Consider the following 18,048-nt stretch of genomic DNA (forward strand, 5'->3'; position numbering starts at 1 on the left):
CTCCAATCACTCTATCACAAATAAAGAAATTATTGGAAACTCAAGACATCCATGACATTATGTGCTTCACAAGTGTATGTCAACTTTTGACCACGACTGTATGTATATATATTTATATATGTATGTGTATGTATATATATTTGTGTGTATATATATATATATATATATATATATATATATATATATATATATATATATATATATATATATATATATATATATATATATATATATATATATATATATATATGTGTGTGTGTGTGTATTTATGTATGTATATTTATGTATATATATCTGTGTATGTATATATATTTATGTATATATATTATATGTATATGTATATTTATATATACTGTATATATGTATGTATATATATATATATATATATATATATATATATATATATATATATATATATATATATATGTATGTATATATATATATTTGTATATGTATGTATATATATCTATGTATACGATATATATTTATTAGGGCTGGGAATCTTTGGGTGTCCCACGATTCGATTCAAAATCAATTCTTGGGGTCACGATTCGATTCAGAATCGATTTTTTTTTTCCAATTCAACACGATTCTCGATTCAAAAACGATTTTTAAATTTTTTTTTTTTAATTTAAATTTTTTTTTATTTTTTTAATAAAAACAATACACAACAATACCATAATAATGCAATACAATTTCAAAACAAAACCCGACCCAGCAACATTCAGAATAGCAATAAACAGAGCAATTGAGGACACACAAACATGACACGGAACAATCTAAAAGTAGTGAGACAAAAATGAATATTATCAACAACAGCATCAATATTAGTAACAATTTCAACATAGCAGTGATTAAAAATCCCTCATTGATATTATCATTACAAACATTAATTTAAAAAAAAAATACAAAAATGAACAATAGTGTCACAGTGGCTTACACTTGCATCGCATTTCATAAACTAAACGTCTAATGATAATGTCAATAAGGGATTTTTAGTCACTGCTATGTTGAAATTGTAACTAATATTGATACTGTTGTTGATAATATTCATTTTTGTTTCACTACTTTTGGTTTGCTCTGTGTCATGTTTGTGTCTCCTCTCAATTGCTCTGTTTATTGCAGTTCTGAGTGTTGCTGGGTCGGGTTTGGTTTTGGAATTGGATTGCATTGTTATGGTATTGCTGTGTATTCTTTTGTTGGATTGATTAATTAAAAAAAAAAAAAACAAACAAAAAAAAAAACATCGATTTAAAAAAAAAAAAGAGAATCGATTCTGAATCGCACAACTTGAGAATCGCGATTCGAATTCGAATCGATTTTTTCCCACACCCCTAATATTTATATATGTATTTGTATGTATATATATATATATATATATATATATATATATATATATATATATATATATATATATATGTGTCTATATGTATATGTGTCTATATGTATAGGCATGCTGCATCACATGATGTCAACATGTAGAGTCCTGTATTTTGTTATCTGAAAACACGCTGCGTTTTGAGTGCCTTTCTCGCTCTCTTCTCACCAAACATGTCTCTGTGCTTCTATCTACCATTTTTGCTGCTGTTCCCCCTGCATTCCTTTCTTGTCCCAGCCTCTCCCCCCAGATCCTCTCACGTACCTCTCCTCTTGCCCTCCCTAGGTTTTTGAAGGCCCTGAGCTTCGCCTCTCTCGATAAAGAGGAGCTCCTCAGCCCCATCAACCAAAGCACCCTACAGCGCTGCTCGTCGGTGCGCTCCATGGTCTCCAGCGCCACCTATGGGTGCAGCGATGACTACATCGGCCTTGCGTTGCCCGTGGACATCAATGATATGTTCCATATTCGAGACACTGCGTACTTTCAGCAGAGGATTAGCCCACCTTCAGAGGAGAGGAAACGTTTTGTCTTTGGTGACGGAGACGGTAAAAATAGCTTTTGCCTTGAAATAAAAATATGTGACCATTTAAATCTACAACGCTGTTAGTGCACATACAAGTCGAGCGAATAATTTGATCATGTTCCTTCCTAGGCGACCGTCCCCCTATCCCACTATTGAAGCAACAGTTCAGTATCACAGAGCTAATCGTGAACCGAGGCGACTGCCCAAACCACACGGTGGGCTCAGACGAGACGGGACTGCAAGATCATACTGAGGAGAACTGCCTCTACTGTGTAGGAGCCTTGGTCCTCGGATATCCTGCACAGCCGCCCACCAACAGCACGCGGCCTCGATCAGGTCAGCATGCGCACTGTTTTTCAGTTCATTATAAATATTTTCTCAAAATCTTGTCAAAAACTAAAGTGACCTATGCAAGTCATATGCAAAAACATTGGTACCCCAATTTTTTAATTCATTTTGAGGGTCTTTTGACTTATTGTTATGTTTTAAGTTGCGACCATAAATATGAGGTACAAGCCGTCACATGGCTACACTGCAAAAACTGAAATCTAAGTAAGATTAAATATCTCAAATAAGGGTGATATTTGCTTATTTTCTGTCTGATAAGATAATTCTTCTCACTAAGCAGATTTTATGTTAGTGTTTTACTTGTTTTAAGGGTTTTGGTCCTAAATTATCTCAGTAAGATATTACAGCTTGTTGCTGAGATTGTATGACCTATATTGAGTAAAACATGCTTGGAACTAGAATATCAACTGTTGCAAAGCTGTGTCATCAACACTCACAAGTATAAAACTAATTTTTTAAAGTAATAATTTCCTATTTCAAGCATGAAAAAAAAAATCATGTCTTTGACACAATTGTGTCTCATATTAAAACAGATGACAGCCAAATGGACTTTGCTGTTTTATTTTCAATGAAACAATAGAAAATACGTACTCATATAGTAGTACAGTTGTTATTAGTGAGAATATACTTATTTTAAGGTATTTTTGGGTTCATTGAGGTTAGCTAATTTTACTTGTTTTGGAAAGTCTTGACGAGACAAATTTTCTTGTTCTATTGGCAGATAATTTTGCTTAGTTCAAATAAAATACCCCTAATTTTTGTATATATTTTTTTTCTTGTTTTTGAACACTGACTTTTTGCAGTGTAGTTGGCATAGTGATTGTCAGAATAAACCCTGTAAGATCTGCCCCAAAATATAAATTCTTTTTTCGCTAGCAATAGCTTATAACTAGAGATGGACATTACTTTGTTTTACAACCATGGGAATGGACAAAGTGAGTGTGAATGAGAGTACTGAGAAGAAGAACCGCATGATATTCATTGATTTAAAGAAATAAATAATCAAAAACATAACAGAGCGTGTAAGCTTGGTGAGGCATTTGGAGTGTATCATTGGTAGTCAGGACCATATCGAAGCAGGAGTCCGCTTTTGTGCCAGCCAGGAAGGTTAAAATAAACGGCAGACATTTATCCATGAAAATATGGAGAAGCTGATGATGATGTGTTTGATGGAGAAGCTTGCTGGAGAAGTCTGATCTTCTAAGTATAAACAACCAGCATTCAGAGTGGTGATTCTTGTGAGAGCTTCCCACACTATGACAGAGCAGTCAAACTTCCACCGTAGCTACAAAGGCAAATATCCAACCACCAAATTCACCACGATCGCTCTCAAATAAATGCTGCACATTATTACATTATTTCATAAAACTACTGTTGTATTTTCATCCAATATTTTGTATTTAAAACAGTGTTTCCCACACATTCATTTATTTGTGGCGGCCCGCCACGAAAGAATTACGTCCGCCACAAATTAAAAATAAATAAATAATAAATAATTTTTTTTTTTTTTTTTTTTGTCCTGTCCAGCTTCTCAGGCAAATCACATAGTTGATGTAGATGCCCATATAGGCTGTTCAGATTTACTTTACAAAAGAGAAGTGTAGGATACTTCTCTTGTTGCCTTATTTGTATTTGACCACTACTGTTTTCTGTTTATTTGTTACTGACTGTGGCAGGACACCTCTGCCTCTGTTTCACTTTATGTTGCTGGTAAATAATATGGTTGTAGTAGTAGGCTAAAGTTAAATTATTTAGTATGCACTAATTCAAGGGGCAGAGCTTTAAGAGACATTTTAGCTTTTATATTTTATAAGATATATTTTTTGTAAGAACCACAATTAATAAATATATTTCAGTGAATAACTTATTGTTCAAATCTGTATATAAATATGTACATAAAGTGTTGTAATTATATTGTAAAATGGAAGGATGGATGGACGTTTAAAACAAAACTGTTATTATTAATTAGTAGGTATACATTTTTTTAGCCTTTTTAGAGAAAATCATATCATTGTAGTACATTATGCAAATTAATCGATGTCATGGTGGCCACGCCCATAGCCACGCCCCCACCGCCACAGGTATCTTGGCAGTTTATGGGAAACACTGTAAAAGTTTTTACTTTTTTTTTTTTTTAAATGAATGTTACATGTTAAAATTGTGGTGTTTTGGGGCCAAGCACCGTCGATTTGGTCGGGGGGGGGGGGGGGGGGTGGTTGGGGCGTGGTTAAGAGGAGAGTATATTTACAGCTAGAATTCACCAAATCAAGTATTTCACATATATATATAATATATATACATATATACACATATATATATATATGTATGAAATACTTGACTTTCAGTGAATTCTAGCTATATATATATTTTATTTTAATTTTATTATACATATAAATAAAAGACATACTTGAATTTCAGTATTCTGCAGGCTATCCGGTAGGTGGCAGTATTGTCCTGTTTAAGAGTGTCACAACATTGCTGTTTATGGCAGACGAACTAAACGTGACTGCTGTTGTTGTGTGTTGTTACCGCGCTGGGAGGACGTTAATGAAACTGCCTAACAATAAACCCACATAAGAAACCAAGAACTCTCTCTGCTTGTTGTGCACTCTACTCTCTAAAAGCCGTAGATGTTATGACGTCATTGGGCAGGCAAGCTGCTGGGAAAGCGGACGTGAGAACGGCTGTCCCTACTCAGGTCGGCATTGAGCTGGAGGGGGCGTGGCCTCCAGCTCCGGCTGAATACCGGGAGTTTGTCGGGAGAAGGGAGGTTGTCGGGAGAGGCGCTGAATACCGGGATTCTCCCGCTAAAAACGGGAGGGTTGGCAAGTATGATGTATGGTTAATGTGTAAATGTTCTGTTTTTGCATTGCGCATTATTATGGTACACTCTTTTAGTGTATTTACGGTAATTCCCCGCATGCATTGCTCTATGCGCGGGCTCCGGTGTTTTTGTCGGTTACGTGAACGGCAGTGGCCGGTTTGTTATTGTGTTCCCTCAGTAAAGTATACGTATAAAAAGAAGAAGGTTGTTGTCATTGAGTTATCAATGGTAGCAGAGGATGTCTAACAACGCTAACTACAGAGTCCCTCCTGCGTTTGAAGAAAATAAGTCATATGAGAGCTGGAAAAATGAGGTTGAAATGTGGATACGTGTTACCGATCTGGATAAGGAGAAACAAGCATTAGCTGTTGCTCTCTCACTGAGGGGGAGAGCTAGAGATACAGCTTTGGAAATACCTGCAGATGATTTGAACAAAGATGACGGGATGAAGACCCTTGTAAAGGCATTGGATAATGTACTCTTAAATGAAGAAAAGGACAGAGCTTATGATGCATGCACGGACTTTGACAAGATCCGGAGAGAAAACGAAGTTTCCATGGTGGATTACATCGTTCAGTTCGAGCAGAGGTACAACAAAATGCGCAAATTTGACATGGTTCTTCCCGACGCTGTTTTGGCATTCAAGTTGTTGGATACAGCCAGTCTCGATGTTAAAGATAAACAGCTTGCGCTTACAGCTTGTTCAACACTTACATTTGCAAGCATGAAGTCAGCTTTAAAAAGGATTTTTGGAGACAATGTGCAGCCGCCCACATGCAGCGGGGGAATTCACATGCGCGAAGATGTTGCTTTTTATGTGGATCAAAGGAAAACAGACGGAAGGAAATTTCGTTCCCAACCCGACCAAAAGAGGGCGCCATTGACTGGCTCAAACCCACTGGATAGGTTCGGCAGAAGATCTAAGTGCGCTATTTGCCAGAGTACATTTCACTGGGCTAAGGACTGCCCAAATAAGGCTGAACATGTAAAAATGACAGAAGAAAATGCAGAGACAGAAACAATTGAAGAGTGCAATGTTACATTGTTTTCTAAAGAGTCACTTTCTGATGCTGAAATATTCATGGTAGAAGCCTTAGGTTCAGCTGTAATTGACACTGCATGCACCAGAACAGTCTGTGGTGAAAAATGGCTGGAGAATTACATTCATACACTGAAGGAGAGTGACAAGAAAAAAATTGAAAATACACAGAGTAGAAGAGCTTTTAAGTTTGGTGATGGACAAGTTGTTCATTCCATAAAAAAAGTAAAAGTCCCAGCAAAAATAGGACAAACCAGGTGCCACATAGAGACTGAGGTGGTCTCAGTGAACATTCCTTTACTACTAAGTAAAACGTCACTTAAGAGGGCAAAAGCAGTGCTTGACATTGAGAATGATAAAGCCACAATGTTTCAGAAACCAGTGCCTCTTGAGATTACATCCTCAGGACACTACTGTGTAAACATAGTGGACAGAGATTGCACAGCCACCCGTGAGAATGAACCCCAAACTGATGAAGTTCTGGCCATTAGAGATGGCATGAGTAAAGATGAAAAACACAAAGTATTGGTGAAACTTCACAAGCAGTTTGGACATGCCTCAGTTGATAAACTCAAACAATTACTAATTAGTGCTGGAAGTAATGATGATGAGAGTGTTACTATTCTGAATGACATTGTAAGCAGCTGTGAAACATGTCTCAAGTACAATAAGCCCAAACCAAAGCCATCAGTTGGTCTACCAATGGCTTCAACATACAATTAAACTGTGGCTTTAGATCTACACGAGCTAGAACCAAATGTGTGGTACCTCCACATGATTGATCACTTCACCAGGTTCAGTGCTGGTAGCATTGTTACAACAAAAAAATCCAGTGAAATTGTGAGGCACTTTATTCATTTCTGGGTGAGTGTTCATGGAGCCCCATCTAAGATTTTTTGTGACAATGGAGGTGAATTCAATAACGAGGAAATGAGGGACATGGCTGAGAACTTTAATATTGAAGTAAAAACCACTGCTGCCTACAGTCCATGGAGTAATGGATTGATGGAAAGACATAACCAGACCCTTACAGAGATCCTGTTAAAAGTGAAGAAAAGCAGTGTTTGTGACTGGAAAACAGCCCTAGATTGGGCCTTGATGGCAAAGAATACAATGCACAATGTGCATGGATTTAGTCCATACCAGCTGGTGTTTGGACAAAACCCGAACCTACCTTCTGTGCTGGTTGATAAACCGCCTGCCCTGGAGGGCACTACCATGAGTAAATGGGTAGGACAGCACATTTCAGCATTACATGAAGCAAGGACAGCATTTACTGAGGCAGAGTGCTCTGAGAGAATCAGGAGAGCTCTGCGCACAGAGCTTCGCAGCACAGATGAATACTACGAAACTGGAGATAAAGTATACTACAAAAGAATGGACTGCAATGAATGGAAAGGCCCTGGGGTGGTAATTGGACGAGACGGGGTGGTAATATTTGTTAGACATGGAGGCTCCTATGTCCGGGTGCATCGCTGTAGACTGCGCAAGGCCACAGATCACTACACTGACACGTCTCGTGACAGCCAAGAAAGCCAGACAGAACTCAATGCAGCAGAATGTGGCATTGAACATGTTGAAGATCTACCCGATACTGTATCTAGTGATGGAGACAGTGTGCCTGACACAGAGAATGCGGCAGGGAGCTCTAATATTGACAGAGACAGCAATGAGCATGATAATGATCCATCCGACAGACAACCTTCTATCATAAGAACAGACCGTAGTATGAATCTAAAGGCAGGACAATTCATTAAGTATGTGGAAAGAGACACTGGAATTTCACACACAGCAAAAGTGCTAGGTCGAGCGGGAAAGGCAACTGGAAAACACAAGAACTGGTACAATCTGGAGTACACTGAGCCAGTTAACCTCACTGGCACAACAAGGTCAGCTGACCTTTCACAGGTTGACACACTGCAGATTCAGTCATTGGACAGGGTGGAACAGCCATCTGATCACGAGGATGTACTTGTTACAAAGGATGTGTCATTTGAATCAGCTAAACTTACTGAAATCAGTAACTGGGAGAAACACGGTGTGTTTGATGAAGTAAAAAACATGGGACAAAAATGCATTTCCACAAGATGGGTGTGTACACTCAAAGACACACCAGACGGCATAGTTCCAAAAGCAAGGCTAGTGGCGAGAGGATTTGAAGAGCTAAACACAAAAGATCTCCCAAAAGACTCGCCAACATGTGCCTCAGAGTCTCTTAGACTACTCATGTCTGTGATATGTCAAAACCGATGGACACCCCACTCTATGGACATTAAGTCAGCATTCCTTCAAGGAAATGAGTTATCCCGAGACATCTATGTTCGTCCACCACCTGAAGCTAAGAGTGAGGGAACTCTATGGAAGCTAAACAAATGTGTTTATGGACTAAATGATGCATCACTGTACTGGTAATAGGGTTAAAGAAACAATGTTGCAAACTGGAGGAAATATGTCACAAATTGACCCTGCTATATTTTATTGTTTGGATAAAGATTGTAATGTGTCTGGGGTGCTTGCTTGTCATGTTGATGATTTCATCTGGGGTGGTTCACAGATTTTCACAACTGTAATCCCTCACCTGCAATCTGCCTTTCAAGTGGGCAGAGAAGAACATGACAGCTTTCGCTATGTAGGCATGGAGTATGTGACTGCAAATGAAGTAACATGTATGCATCAAGACAATTACATACAGAATCTCCAGCCAATTCACATAGACATCTCCAGAGCCATGAGACGGGATGCTCTTTTGAGTGAAAGTGAATTTGATGACCTGAGATCAAAAATAGGTCAACTTCTGTGGGTTGCCAGACAAAGTAGACCGGATATTATGTTTGATACATGTGTCCTTGCAGCTAACATAAAACATGCTACTGTGCAGACTTTACATGACACAAACAAGGTGGTGAAAAAATTGAAATCAGAACATGTGACACTGAAGTTTCAGAACCTGGGAAAAGACAGTTCTCTAAAGCTAGTAGTGTTCTGCGACGCCTCGCTGGGAAACCTTACAGATGGAGGCACTCAAGGGGGACATCTCATTCTGCTGATGGGTGAGGAAGGAAGATTCTCACCTGTGTATTGGCAGTCAAAAAAGATCAGAAGAGTCGTACGGAGCACTCTTGCTGGAGAAACTCTTGCCCTTGCAGATGCTGTTGACAGTGCCATTTCTTTATCTGACCTTCATGCAGAACTTATGTATCACAACATGTCTTACCAATAGTGTGTGTCACTGATAACCACTCCCTTGCAGACGCCATCAAGTCTACTAAGTCAGTGACAGAGAAAAGGCTCCGCCTTGAAATAAGTGGCATCAAAGAACTTCTTCAGGGTAAAAGAATTCAACAGATTCTCTGGGCACCTACAGGAGAGCAGCTAGCTGACTGTTTGACAAAACCAGGTGCATCCGCACTTCAGCTCCTAAAGGCACTCAGTGTTGGAGAGTGGAAACTGGAATAGAGACTATTCTTTTGTGGACAGTTTTTTTGTTGGTCACCATGTTCTTACATTTTCATACTTATGGACATTAATAATAGACTGTGATTTTTTGTGTTAAAAAAAAAAAAAAACCTAAAAAGAAAAAGTGGGAGATTGTAAATGTTCTGTTTTTGCATTGCGCATTATTATGGTACACTCTTTTAGTGTATTTACGGTAATTCCCAGCATGCATTGCTCTATGCGCGGGCTCCGGTGTTTTTTTTGGTTACGTGAACGGCAGTGGCCGGTTTGTTATTGTGTTCCCTCAGTAAAGTATACGTATAAAAAGAAGAAGGTTGTCGTCATTGAGTTATCAAATGTATTTCAGTAGTTCAGTTGAAAAATATCACTCTTATATTCAACAGATTCACTACACACAGAGTGAAATATTTCCACAAAGTATTTCTTAACAATTTTGGTGATTTAATAAAAGACCCAAATTCAGTACCTCATGTAATTGGGAAAATACTGTCTAAAAAACTACTGGTTCGTGCTCTAATCAGCAAAGTATTTTCTAAAACATCCTAATTGAACGTCCAACTATGTTTTGATTTATAAGATGCACCTATAAACAACCTCTTTCCTCCAGACTATGTGGACTTTCCATCCTGGGGAGGCCAGAGCAGCCATCGTCTGGAGGTGATGCCTCAGTCCAAGTTCTCTGGTGTGTCAGGATGCAGCGACGCCGCCGTGTCACAAGGCTCCATCTGTGGCACCCCCACGCCTAATGACATCGTCATTGGTGAGAACGTGATCAAGTACAATATATACAAAGTCAGTGTTTCCATACATTCATTTTGTTGTGGCAGCCTGTCACAAATGCATGTGAAATGGCACAAACAGGTTTGCCACTTGCAGTTTGCGCTCGCTCATAAACACATTAAAATAAAATGTGAATATAGCTTTCGCTACAACTCCAAATTAGAGTTGTAATGATTATTCAACGTTTACAAAATTCGATAACATTTGTCGTTTGTGTTTTTTGGGTATGAAAACGAACATCCACTAGTCAGTGACATGCAACAGGAAAAAAACTGAAAACAGGGAAAGTATAGCGGTTTATATCACTATATTTGGCATGTAAATGATAACGGAACCATTTCAAAACGGGTTACAAAGGCTCCTAATTTGGCTGCTGACGTATGCGGTAACATATTGCATCATTTCCTGTTGTATTAGTTTCTCAAAACTATTATTAATCTGCTTGCTAAAATACTGTTAGTATCTGGTTACTTTCTGTTGTAACATGGTTTTATTCGTCTGTTGTTTGGATACTTTACATTAGTTTTGGGCGACACTACGCATTTGGGTATCAATCTAATACAAAGTACCGTATTTTTCGAAGTATAAGTCGCTCCGGAGTATAAGTCGCACCGGCCGAAAATGCATAATAAAGAAGGAAAAAAACATATATAAGTCGCACTGGAGTATAAGTCGCATATTTTGGGGAAATTTATTTGATAAAACCCAACACCAAGAATAGACATTTGAAAGGCAATTTAAAATAAATAAAGAATAGTGAACAACAGGCTGAATAAGTGTATGTTATATGACGCATAAATAACCAACAGAGAACGTGCCTGTTATGTTAACGTAACATATTATGGTAAGAGTCATTCAAATAACTATAACATATAGAAAATGCTATACGTTTACCAAACAATCTGTCACTCCTAATCGCTAAATCCGATGAAATCTTATACGTCTAGTCTCTTACGTGAATGAGCTAAATAATGTTATTTGATATTTTACGGTAATGTGTTAATAATTTCACTAATAAGTCGCTCCTATGTATAAGTCGCACCCCAGGCCAAACTATGAAAAAAACTGCGACTTATAGTCCGAAAAATACGGTAGTTAGAAGGGCAGTATTGGTCATACCAATGCTGAAACTTACAATTTTCAAAATCACTAAACGATTAAACTTCAACCAGACAAAAACACAGGATAGCGGCATAACAATATCTATTAAATATAATAAGAATGTCAATAGTGTGATATCACTAAACAAAAGCAAAAACTACTACTTACTCTTATTTCATGACGACCAAAACGACAAAACTATTTTGTGGTTGTAAAAAATATTGATCTTATTTACTGTAATATCAACCATATACAGATACTATACTTGGTATCGTTACTGTCTATATTTGCATCAATCCGCCCACCTTTGTATTACATTCAGGAGTTCTAACTTCGCTGTCAGCTATCCTTTTTTTGTATCCTCCTACGTACGATGTGTAGTGTATGTTTAGTTATTAGTGATTTAGAAGCAGGCTTATTAGCCGCTCGCGAGGATACTAAATTGTGTTGACTCCATCATTCACTTGTCAAAGTCAAATTTGCGGCACACAGCTAGAATGTGTCATCAACAGTGTTTGGAAAAACGGCGTGAAACAATAACAGCGTTACTACTTTTTTCTAGTAAGTAGTAATCAAATTACTGTATATTCCGTGCTATAGAGCGCACCGATATTTAAGCCGCACCCACTGAATTTTGGAAGAAATACATGTGTTTACATGCACTGGACTATTAGCCGCAGATATGTTCCGGTACAAAATATTTTGTAAATGTTTATTGACATACCTTAAATGTTTCCAAACGGTGCCTGTCACACAGCAGTAAAACGGCTGATCAAACAAATCAAAAGTCATCGTCATGGACCCACTAGCTGCGGAAGCTAGTTCTCTCAATCTCAATCAGCTGAACAGACTCAATAACTCCACGGTGACGTTTTGGTGAATTTGGGAAACTGAAACAATACAAAAAGAATGCCATTGTAAGTTAATAAAACCAACACAAACACTCGCAAACATGTTAGCGTATTAGCTAATGCTAATAATACTAGCTTGATTACATTACGATAGCGCGTACAAATATTCATGAACACACTCTTGAATAGTTTTAATTACATTATAAAACCGAGCAGAAACGCTATGGACGAATACTCCTGGTTCAAGGAACAAACCAGGATATACATTTTCAACCTGCAGTGAGCTAACTTGTCCAACAGATGGCGCCATAGTACAAACAATAACATATTTTCAGTGTCTCAATTTGTTGAACACAAAACAATATGGCGGTTAGTGAAGAAAATTAGACTCACCCTTTAATAAGCCGCAGGGTTCAAAGCGCGGGCAAAAAAGTAGCGGTTTATAGTCTGGAAAATACAGTAATTGGCCTAGTGGTTAGAGTGTCCGCCCTGAGATCGGTAGGTTGTGAGTTCAAACCCCGGCCGGGTCATACCAAAGACTATAAAAATGGGACCCATTACCTCCCTGCTTGGCACTCAGCATCAAGGGTTGGAATTGGGGGTTAAATCACCAAAAATGATTCCCGGGCGCGGCTATGCTGCTGCCCACTGCTCCCCTCACCTCCCAGGGGGTGATCAAGGGGATGGGTCAAATGCAGAGGACAAATTTCACCACACCTAGTGTGTGTGTGACAATCATTGGTACTTTAACTTTTAACTTTAACTTTAACTTTTAACTTAATTACTTTTATGTTACCGATACGTTTGATGTAACTTGGCACGCTATTTTTGATGCGGACAAGACAGCTTTAGAATCCCAGAAGTAGCTCTTTACTAGTGCAAGCAGCAGCCACCGCACGCACACACACTTGTGCGCTAACACTACTATTACGGGGGAAGAATGAACATTCAAGAAAGTGAAAATCGACACCCCATTTGTGGACAAGGAGAGACACAGTCATTGATGCACTGTCAATTGCTTTATTAGCTATTAGTAAAAAAAATTAAAAACAATAAAAACATTCCACAGTCAAAAATCTTTTTCCAGTCCACAGACTACCACTACCACCACTGCTTCACTTGGCAACAGGCACCGCCTCTTGAAGGCACACACTCTTCTCTCATGAAATATCTCTCAACTGTAAACACCAAATATATGAAAGTTTAAAAAAAAAGTCACATTAATTACTTTCCCTAGTAAATAATGAATACCGTATTTTTCGGACTATAAGTCGCTCCGGAGTATAAGTCGCACCGGCCGAAAATGCATAATAAAGAAGGAAAAAAACATATAAGTCGCACTGGAGTATAAGTCGCATTTTTTGGGGCAATTTATTTGATAAAACCCAACACCAAGAATAGACATTTGAAAGGCAATTTAAAATAAATAAAGAATAGTGAACAACAGGCTGAATAAGTGTACGTTATATGACGCATAAATTACCAACTGAGAACGTGCCTGGTATGTTAACGTAACATATTATGGTAAGAGTCATTCAAATAACTATAACATATAGAACATGCTATACGTTTACCAAACAATCTGTCACTCCTAATCGCTAAATCCCATGAAATCTTATACGTCTAGTCTCTTACGTGAATGAGCTAAATAATATTATTTGATATTTTACGGTAATGTGTTAATAATTTCACACATAAGTCGCTCCTGAGTATAAGTCGCAAACCCGGCCAAACTATGAAAAAAACTGTGACTTATAGTCCGAAAAATACGGTAATTCCATTAGTAATTCAATTACTTTTTTGGTCGAGAGACGAGTAACTGTAACTAGTTACTGTATTTTCCGCACTATAAGGCGCACCGGATTATAAGGCGCAAGTTCAATGAATGGCCTATTTTAAAACTTTGTTCATATATAAGGCGCACCGCATTATAAGGCGCATAGAATAGACGCTACAGTAGAGGCTGGGGTTACATTATGCATCTTTTAGATGGAGCTGCGCTAAAGGGAATGTCAACAAAACAGTCAGATAGTTCAGTCAAACTTTATTAATAGATTACAAACCAGCGTTCTGACAACTCCGTTCACTCCCAAAATGAATAAACAGCTGTTTTATTATTTTCCCCGAGGTAAAGTCAGTGACGAGGTATTTCGTTTATTTTTTAACAACAGCAAGGTATAACATGTAGTGCAACATTTATATCACATAGTGGAGGAGAACTTTTCCTCGATTCAATTAACACGTAACAAATAGTCTGATACTGTTACAGTAAATCAAACGTTAGTGCAATCACAATATAGTAACACTCGAAATAGTGCAAAGCAATAACAATATTATCAATAACTTTTTTTATTTAGCCTTTATTTAACCAGGTAAAAAAATCCCATTTAGATCAAAGATCTCTTTTCCAAGGGAGACCTGGCCAAGAGGGCAGCAGAAAGGTTACCGTATTTTCCGCACTATAAGGCGTACCGGATTTTAAGGCGCACCTTCAATAAATGGCCTATTTGAAAACTTTGTTCATATATAAGGCGCACCGCATTATAAGGCGCATAGAATATACGCTACAGTAGAGGCTGAGGTTGTGTTATGCATCCCGTAGTTGCGAGACCTGTTGTGGCTCAATATTGGTCCATATATAAGGCGCACCGGATTATAAGGCGCACGTCAGCTTGTGAGATAATTGGAGGTTTTTAGGTGCGCCTTATAGTGCGGAAAATACGGTACATTAAAAACAGTAAACAACACATAAAACATCACATTTACAACATTAAAACTTGCTCACATGACACATGTGCATACAGACAAGGTAGACTGCAGTCCTTTCACAGAAGCTTTAAACTCATTCAATGTAACAAGGGTTTGAAGTTTAATATTCGATTGTAGGTTATTCCAAGCCATCGGTGCTAAATAACTCAACGTTGCTGAAACGTTAATGTCACACAACCCAACACACAAAATAAACATGTAAAGCTCACTTTATTAAGTTATTCCTCATCCACAAATCTCGCCATCTCGCTTTGTTCCCTCGGAAACTCTGTTTAGTCTTCTTTACTTGGCGCAGGTCATCTTGTTGCTTCCTCCACTTCCGCGCCATTGATTGGTTAATGTTCAATTCTCTCGCTGCTGCTCTATTCCCGTGTTTCACTGCATGACTGATCGCCTTGAGTTTAAACTTAACTCTTAATAGGAGCCATTTTGGGGTCTTTACATAAACACACAAATGGAAATGAAACGGCACGCCTCGCGCAGTCATATATCCCAGCATGCACCGCACGCTTCTTCTTCTACGGGGGAAAATGAAGTCGGCGGCTGCTTACCGTAGTTGCGAGACCTGTTGTGGCTCAATATTGGTCCATATATAAGGCGCGCCGGATTATAAGGCGCACTGTCAGCTTTTGAGAAAATTGGAGGTTTTTAGGTGCGCCTTATAGTGCGGAAAATACGGTACTTTTTTAAAGTAATCTTCCCTAACACTGGTCATCAACATGCATTATCACAATATGACAATGGTATAACAAGCGTTGTCGTCTTTGTCGTCAACCCTAGCACATAAATCATCAATGAAGACTCTTGTTATGTGATACGCTACAGTTGGCAAATCGATATCAGAGGACGGCCCAGCCTCGCGGGTCCTGCTGAGGAAGGAGGTGCTCCGCCTCATCATCAACCTCAGCTCATCTGTTGGGACCAAAGGCCATGAAACAGGACTTCTCACGTAATTCTCTCGTCTTTACGCTGCACACATTTCTATGAGCTTGATGGTTTGTCTTAAAGCCATGTTCATATTTACCTTCAGGATAAAGGAGAAGTTTGCGTATGCGTTTGATGATATCTGCCTGTACTCCGAGGTGTCTCACCTGTTAGCCCACTGTATGTTCCGCCTCACATCCCGACGCTTCATACAGGAGCTCTTCCAGGATGTACAGTTCATGCCAGTAAGACAACTTTTCCTCTTCCTCTTCATCCCCTCGCCCATAATTGTTAGTCTCATCTTTTAATTGGTTCATTTCAGATGTACGAGGAGGCAGACGTCATCCTGACCAAGCTACCAAAACCCGTCGAAGTAGACGGGGAGCCTCCTGCGGAATGCTGATCGTCGTCCTCTCTCCTGTGTGTCACCATGACAACGCCGCCCGACAAACTATGAACCGTGAGACCGACCGATGAAAGGGGGGGGGAGAACGTTTGTTTCTGTCGCTCCAAACACGAGTGCAAGCAGCCAAGGAAGAGGAGGAGCAAACAAAGATCAGTATCAGGTTTAGTGCTGTTTTTAAATGGGCAAAAACAAGGAGCAGTAAACCAATAACTGTCTTCAGATTGGGTTGGCAATCATGAGCAACACTTGATAATACGTCACAATAACAAACATAATTCTAATGACATTTTGTGTCCTTCCAGCAGTTGCGTCTACCCAGTGATTCCTCACATCATGCAAGCTTTTCTCCTTATGAAACAAAACAAAACAAAGGGTCCTGCTGGGGTTTTTGATTTCGATTTTTTTTATCCGAAGCGTTTTCCCAGTTGTTGCCTGATCGGTACTATTTCACCTTTCTTGCCACATTACTTTCCCACAATTCCTTTTCTATGATCTCAAGACAATCAAACATCTGTAGTATTGTCGTCTCCAGCGCTATACAGTATATCCTTACTCACTACTTCCTTTCATTCATTTTCTTCAGCCATTGTTGGTAAGTTTTCTGGTGTGTGTTGATCTTTCTACTTCTTACAGATTTAGCATCAACCCAGCAGCTCCCCCACACTATGCCTTCTAACCTCCGTGCTTCACTTCCTCTGCATGTGTAACGCGCATGGGCCAAGTTGTCACCTTAACCTTTTTTTTTGTAACTTAGGTTGCCATTGGAACGCTGCCACGACATTGTAGGAGTAGACTTGTTTATTTCCACGATGCATTGTCATTGTCAAGTGGCTGAGACGAGAGAGGGGGGGGGGCGGGAGGGTGGTGCGGGTTATCTGTTTCCATTGGCTTGTTTTTTGCTCTAATGCTGCTACACAAATGGACTCATAGAGAGATGATTCATAGATCGGCTGAGTGATGTCAGACCCGTTCTATTTATTATATGTCTGTACCATAGAGTGAGCTCAACCAGAGAAGAGAAAAAAAAAAAAAAGTTATTTATATTTTTCCTCAAGACTGTATTATAATTTAATAAGTTGTTGTTTTTGTTTAGTTTGCCTAAATCGTGGTTTCCCCTGTATATTGTGTACAGTCTGTTTTGGGGGCATTGATGACCTAAAGAAACATACAATCCTATCAAAGGGATGCGTTGTTAATAAAAAAACAAATTGAAATACATTTCTCTGGTTCAGTTCTTGAGCCTAAACTATTGTTGATATCGGATATCAATCCGATATCCCCCAAAAAATACAAATATCGGATGATATTGGTTTGTATCTCAAACTTTTGTGCCATATTTTTTCCACCAATGTACAGTACAGGCCAAACGTTTGGACACACCTTCTCATTCAATGCGTTTTCTTTATTTTCATGACTATTGACATTGTAGATTGTCACTGAAGGCATCAAAACTATGCCTTCAGTGGAGTTATGTACTCAACAAAAAAAGTTAGAATAACTGAAAACATGTTTTATATTTTAGTTTCTTCAAAATAGCCACCCTTTGCTCTGATTACTGTTTTGCACACTCTTGGCATTCTCTCAATGAGCTTCAAGAGGTAGTCACCTGAAAGGGTTTTCACTTCACAGGTGTACTTGAAGCTCATTGA

At 38.7% G+C, this 18,048-nt stretch overlaps 1 protein-coding gene across 3 annotated transcripts in view; it reads left to right on the plus strand.

Moving 5' to 3' along the window:
* The window catches only part of LOC133652419 (rapamycin-insensitive companion of mTOR-like), a 50,000-nt gene extending 32,166 nt beyond the window's left edge, over positions 1 to 17,834 (plus strand). For 2 of the 3 annotated variants that reach the window (XM_062051165.1, XM_062051167.1), the window contains 6 exons: positions 1,664 to 1,923; positions 2,031 to 2,237; positions 10,176 to 10,328; positions 15,895 to 16,018; positions 16,100 to 16,238; positions 16,316 to 17,834. In XM_062051165.1, coding sequence (XP_061907149.1) covers positions 1,664 to 1,923; positions 2,031 to 2,237; positions 10,176 to 10,328; positions 15,895 to 16,018; positions 16,100 to 16,238; positions 16,316 to 16,396 — 964 coding nt within the window. In that variant the 3' untranslated portion in view covers positions 16,397 to 17,834. Of the gene's footprint in view, positions 1 to 1,615; positions 1,924 to 2,030; positions 2,238 to 10,175; positions 10,329 to 15,894; positions 16,019 to 16,099; positions 16,239 to 16,315 lie in introns of all 3 variants that reach the window. The other variant, XM_062051166.1, reaches the window with a different exon arrangement.
* Positions 17,835 to 18,048: the final 214 nt, after the last annotated feature.

Source organism: Entelurus aequoreus, linkage group LG06 (assembly GCF_033978785.1).
Source record: "Entelurus aequoreus isolate RoL-2023_Sb linkage group LG06, RoL_Eaeq_v1.1, whole genome shotgun sequence".
NCBI lineage: Eukaryota > Metazoa > Chordata > Actinopteri > Syngnathiformes > Syngnathidae > Entelurus > Entelurus aequoreus.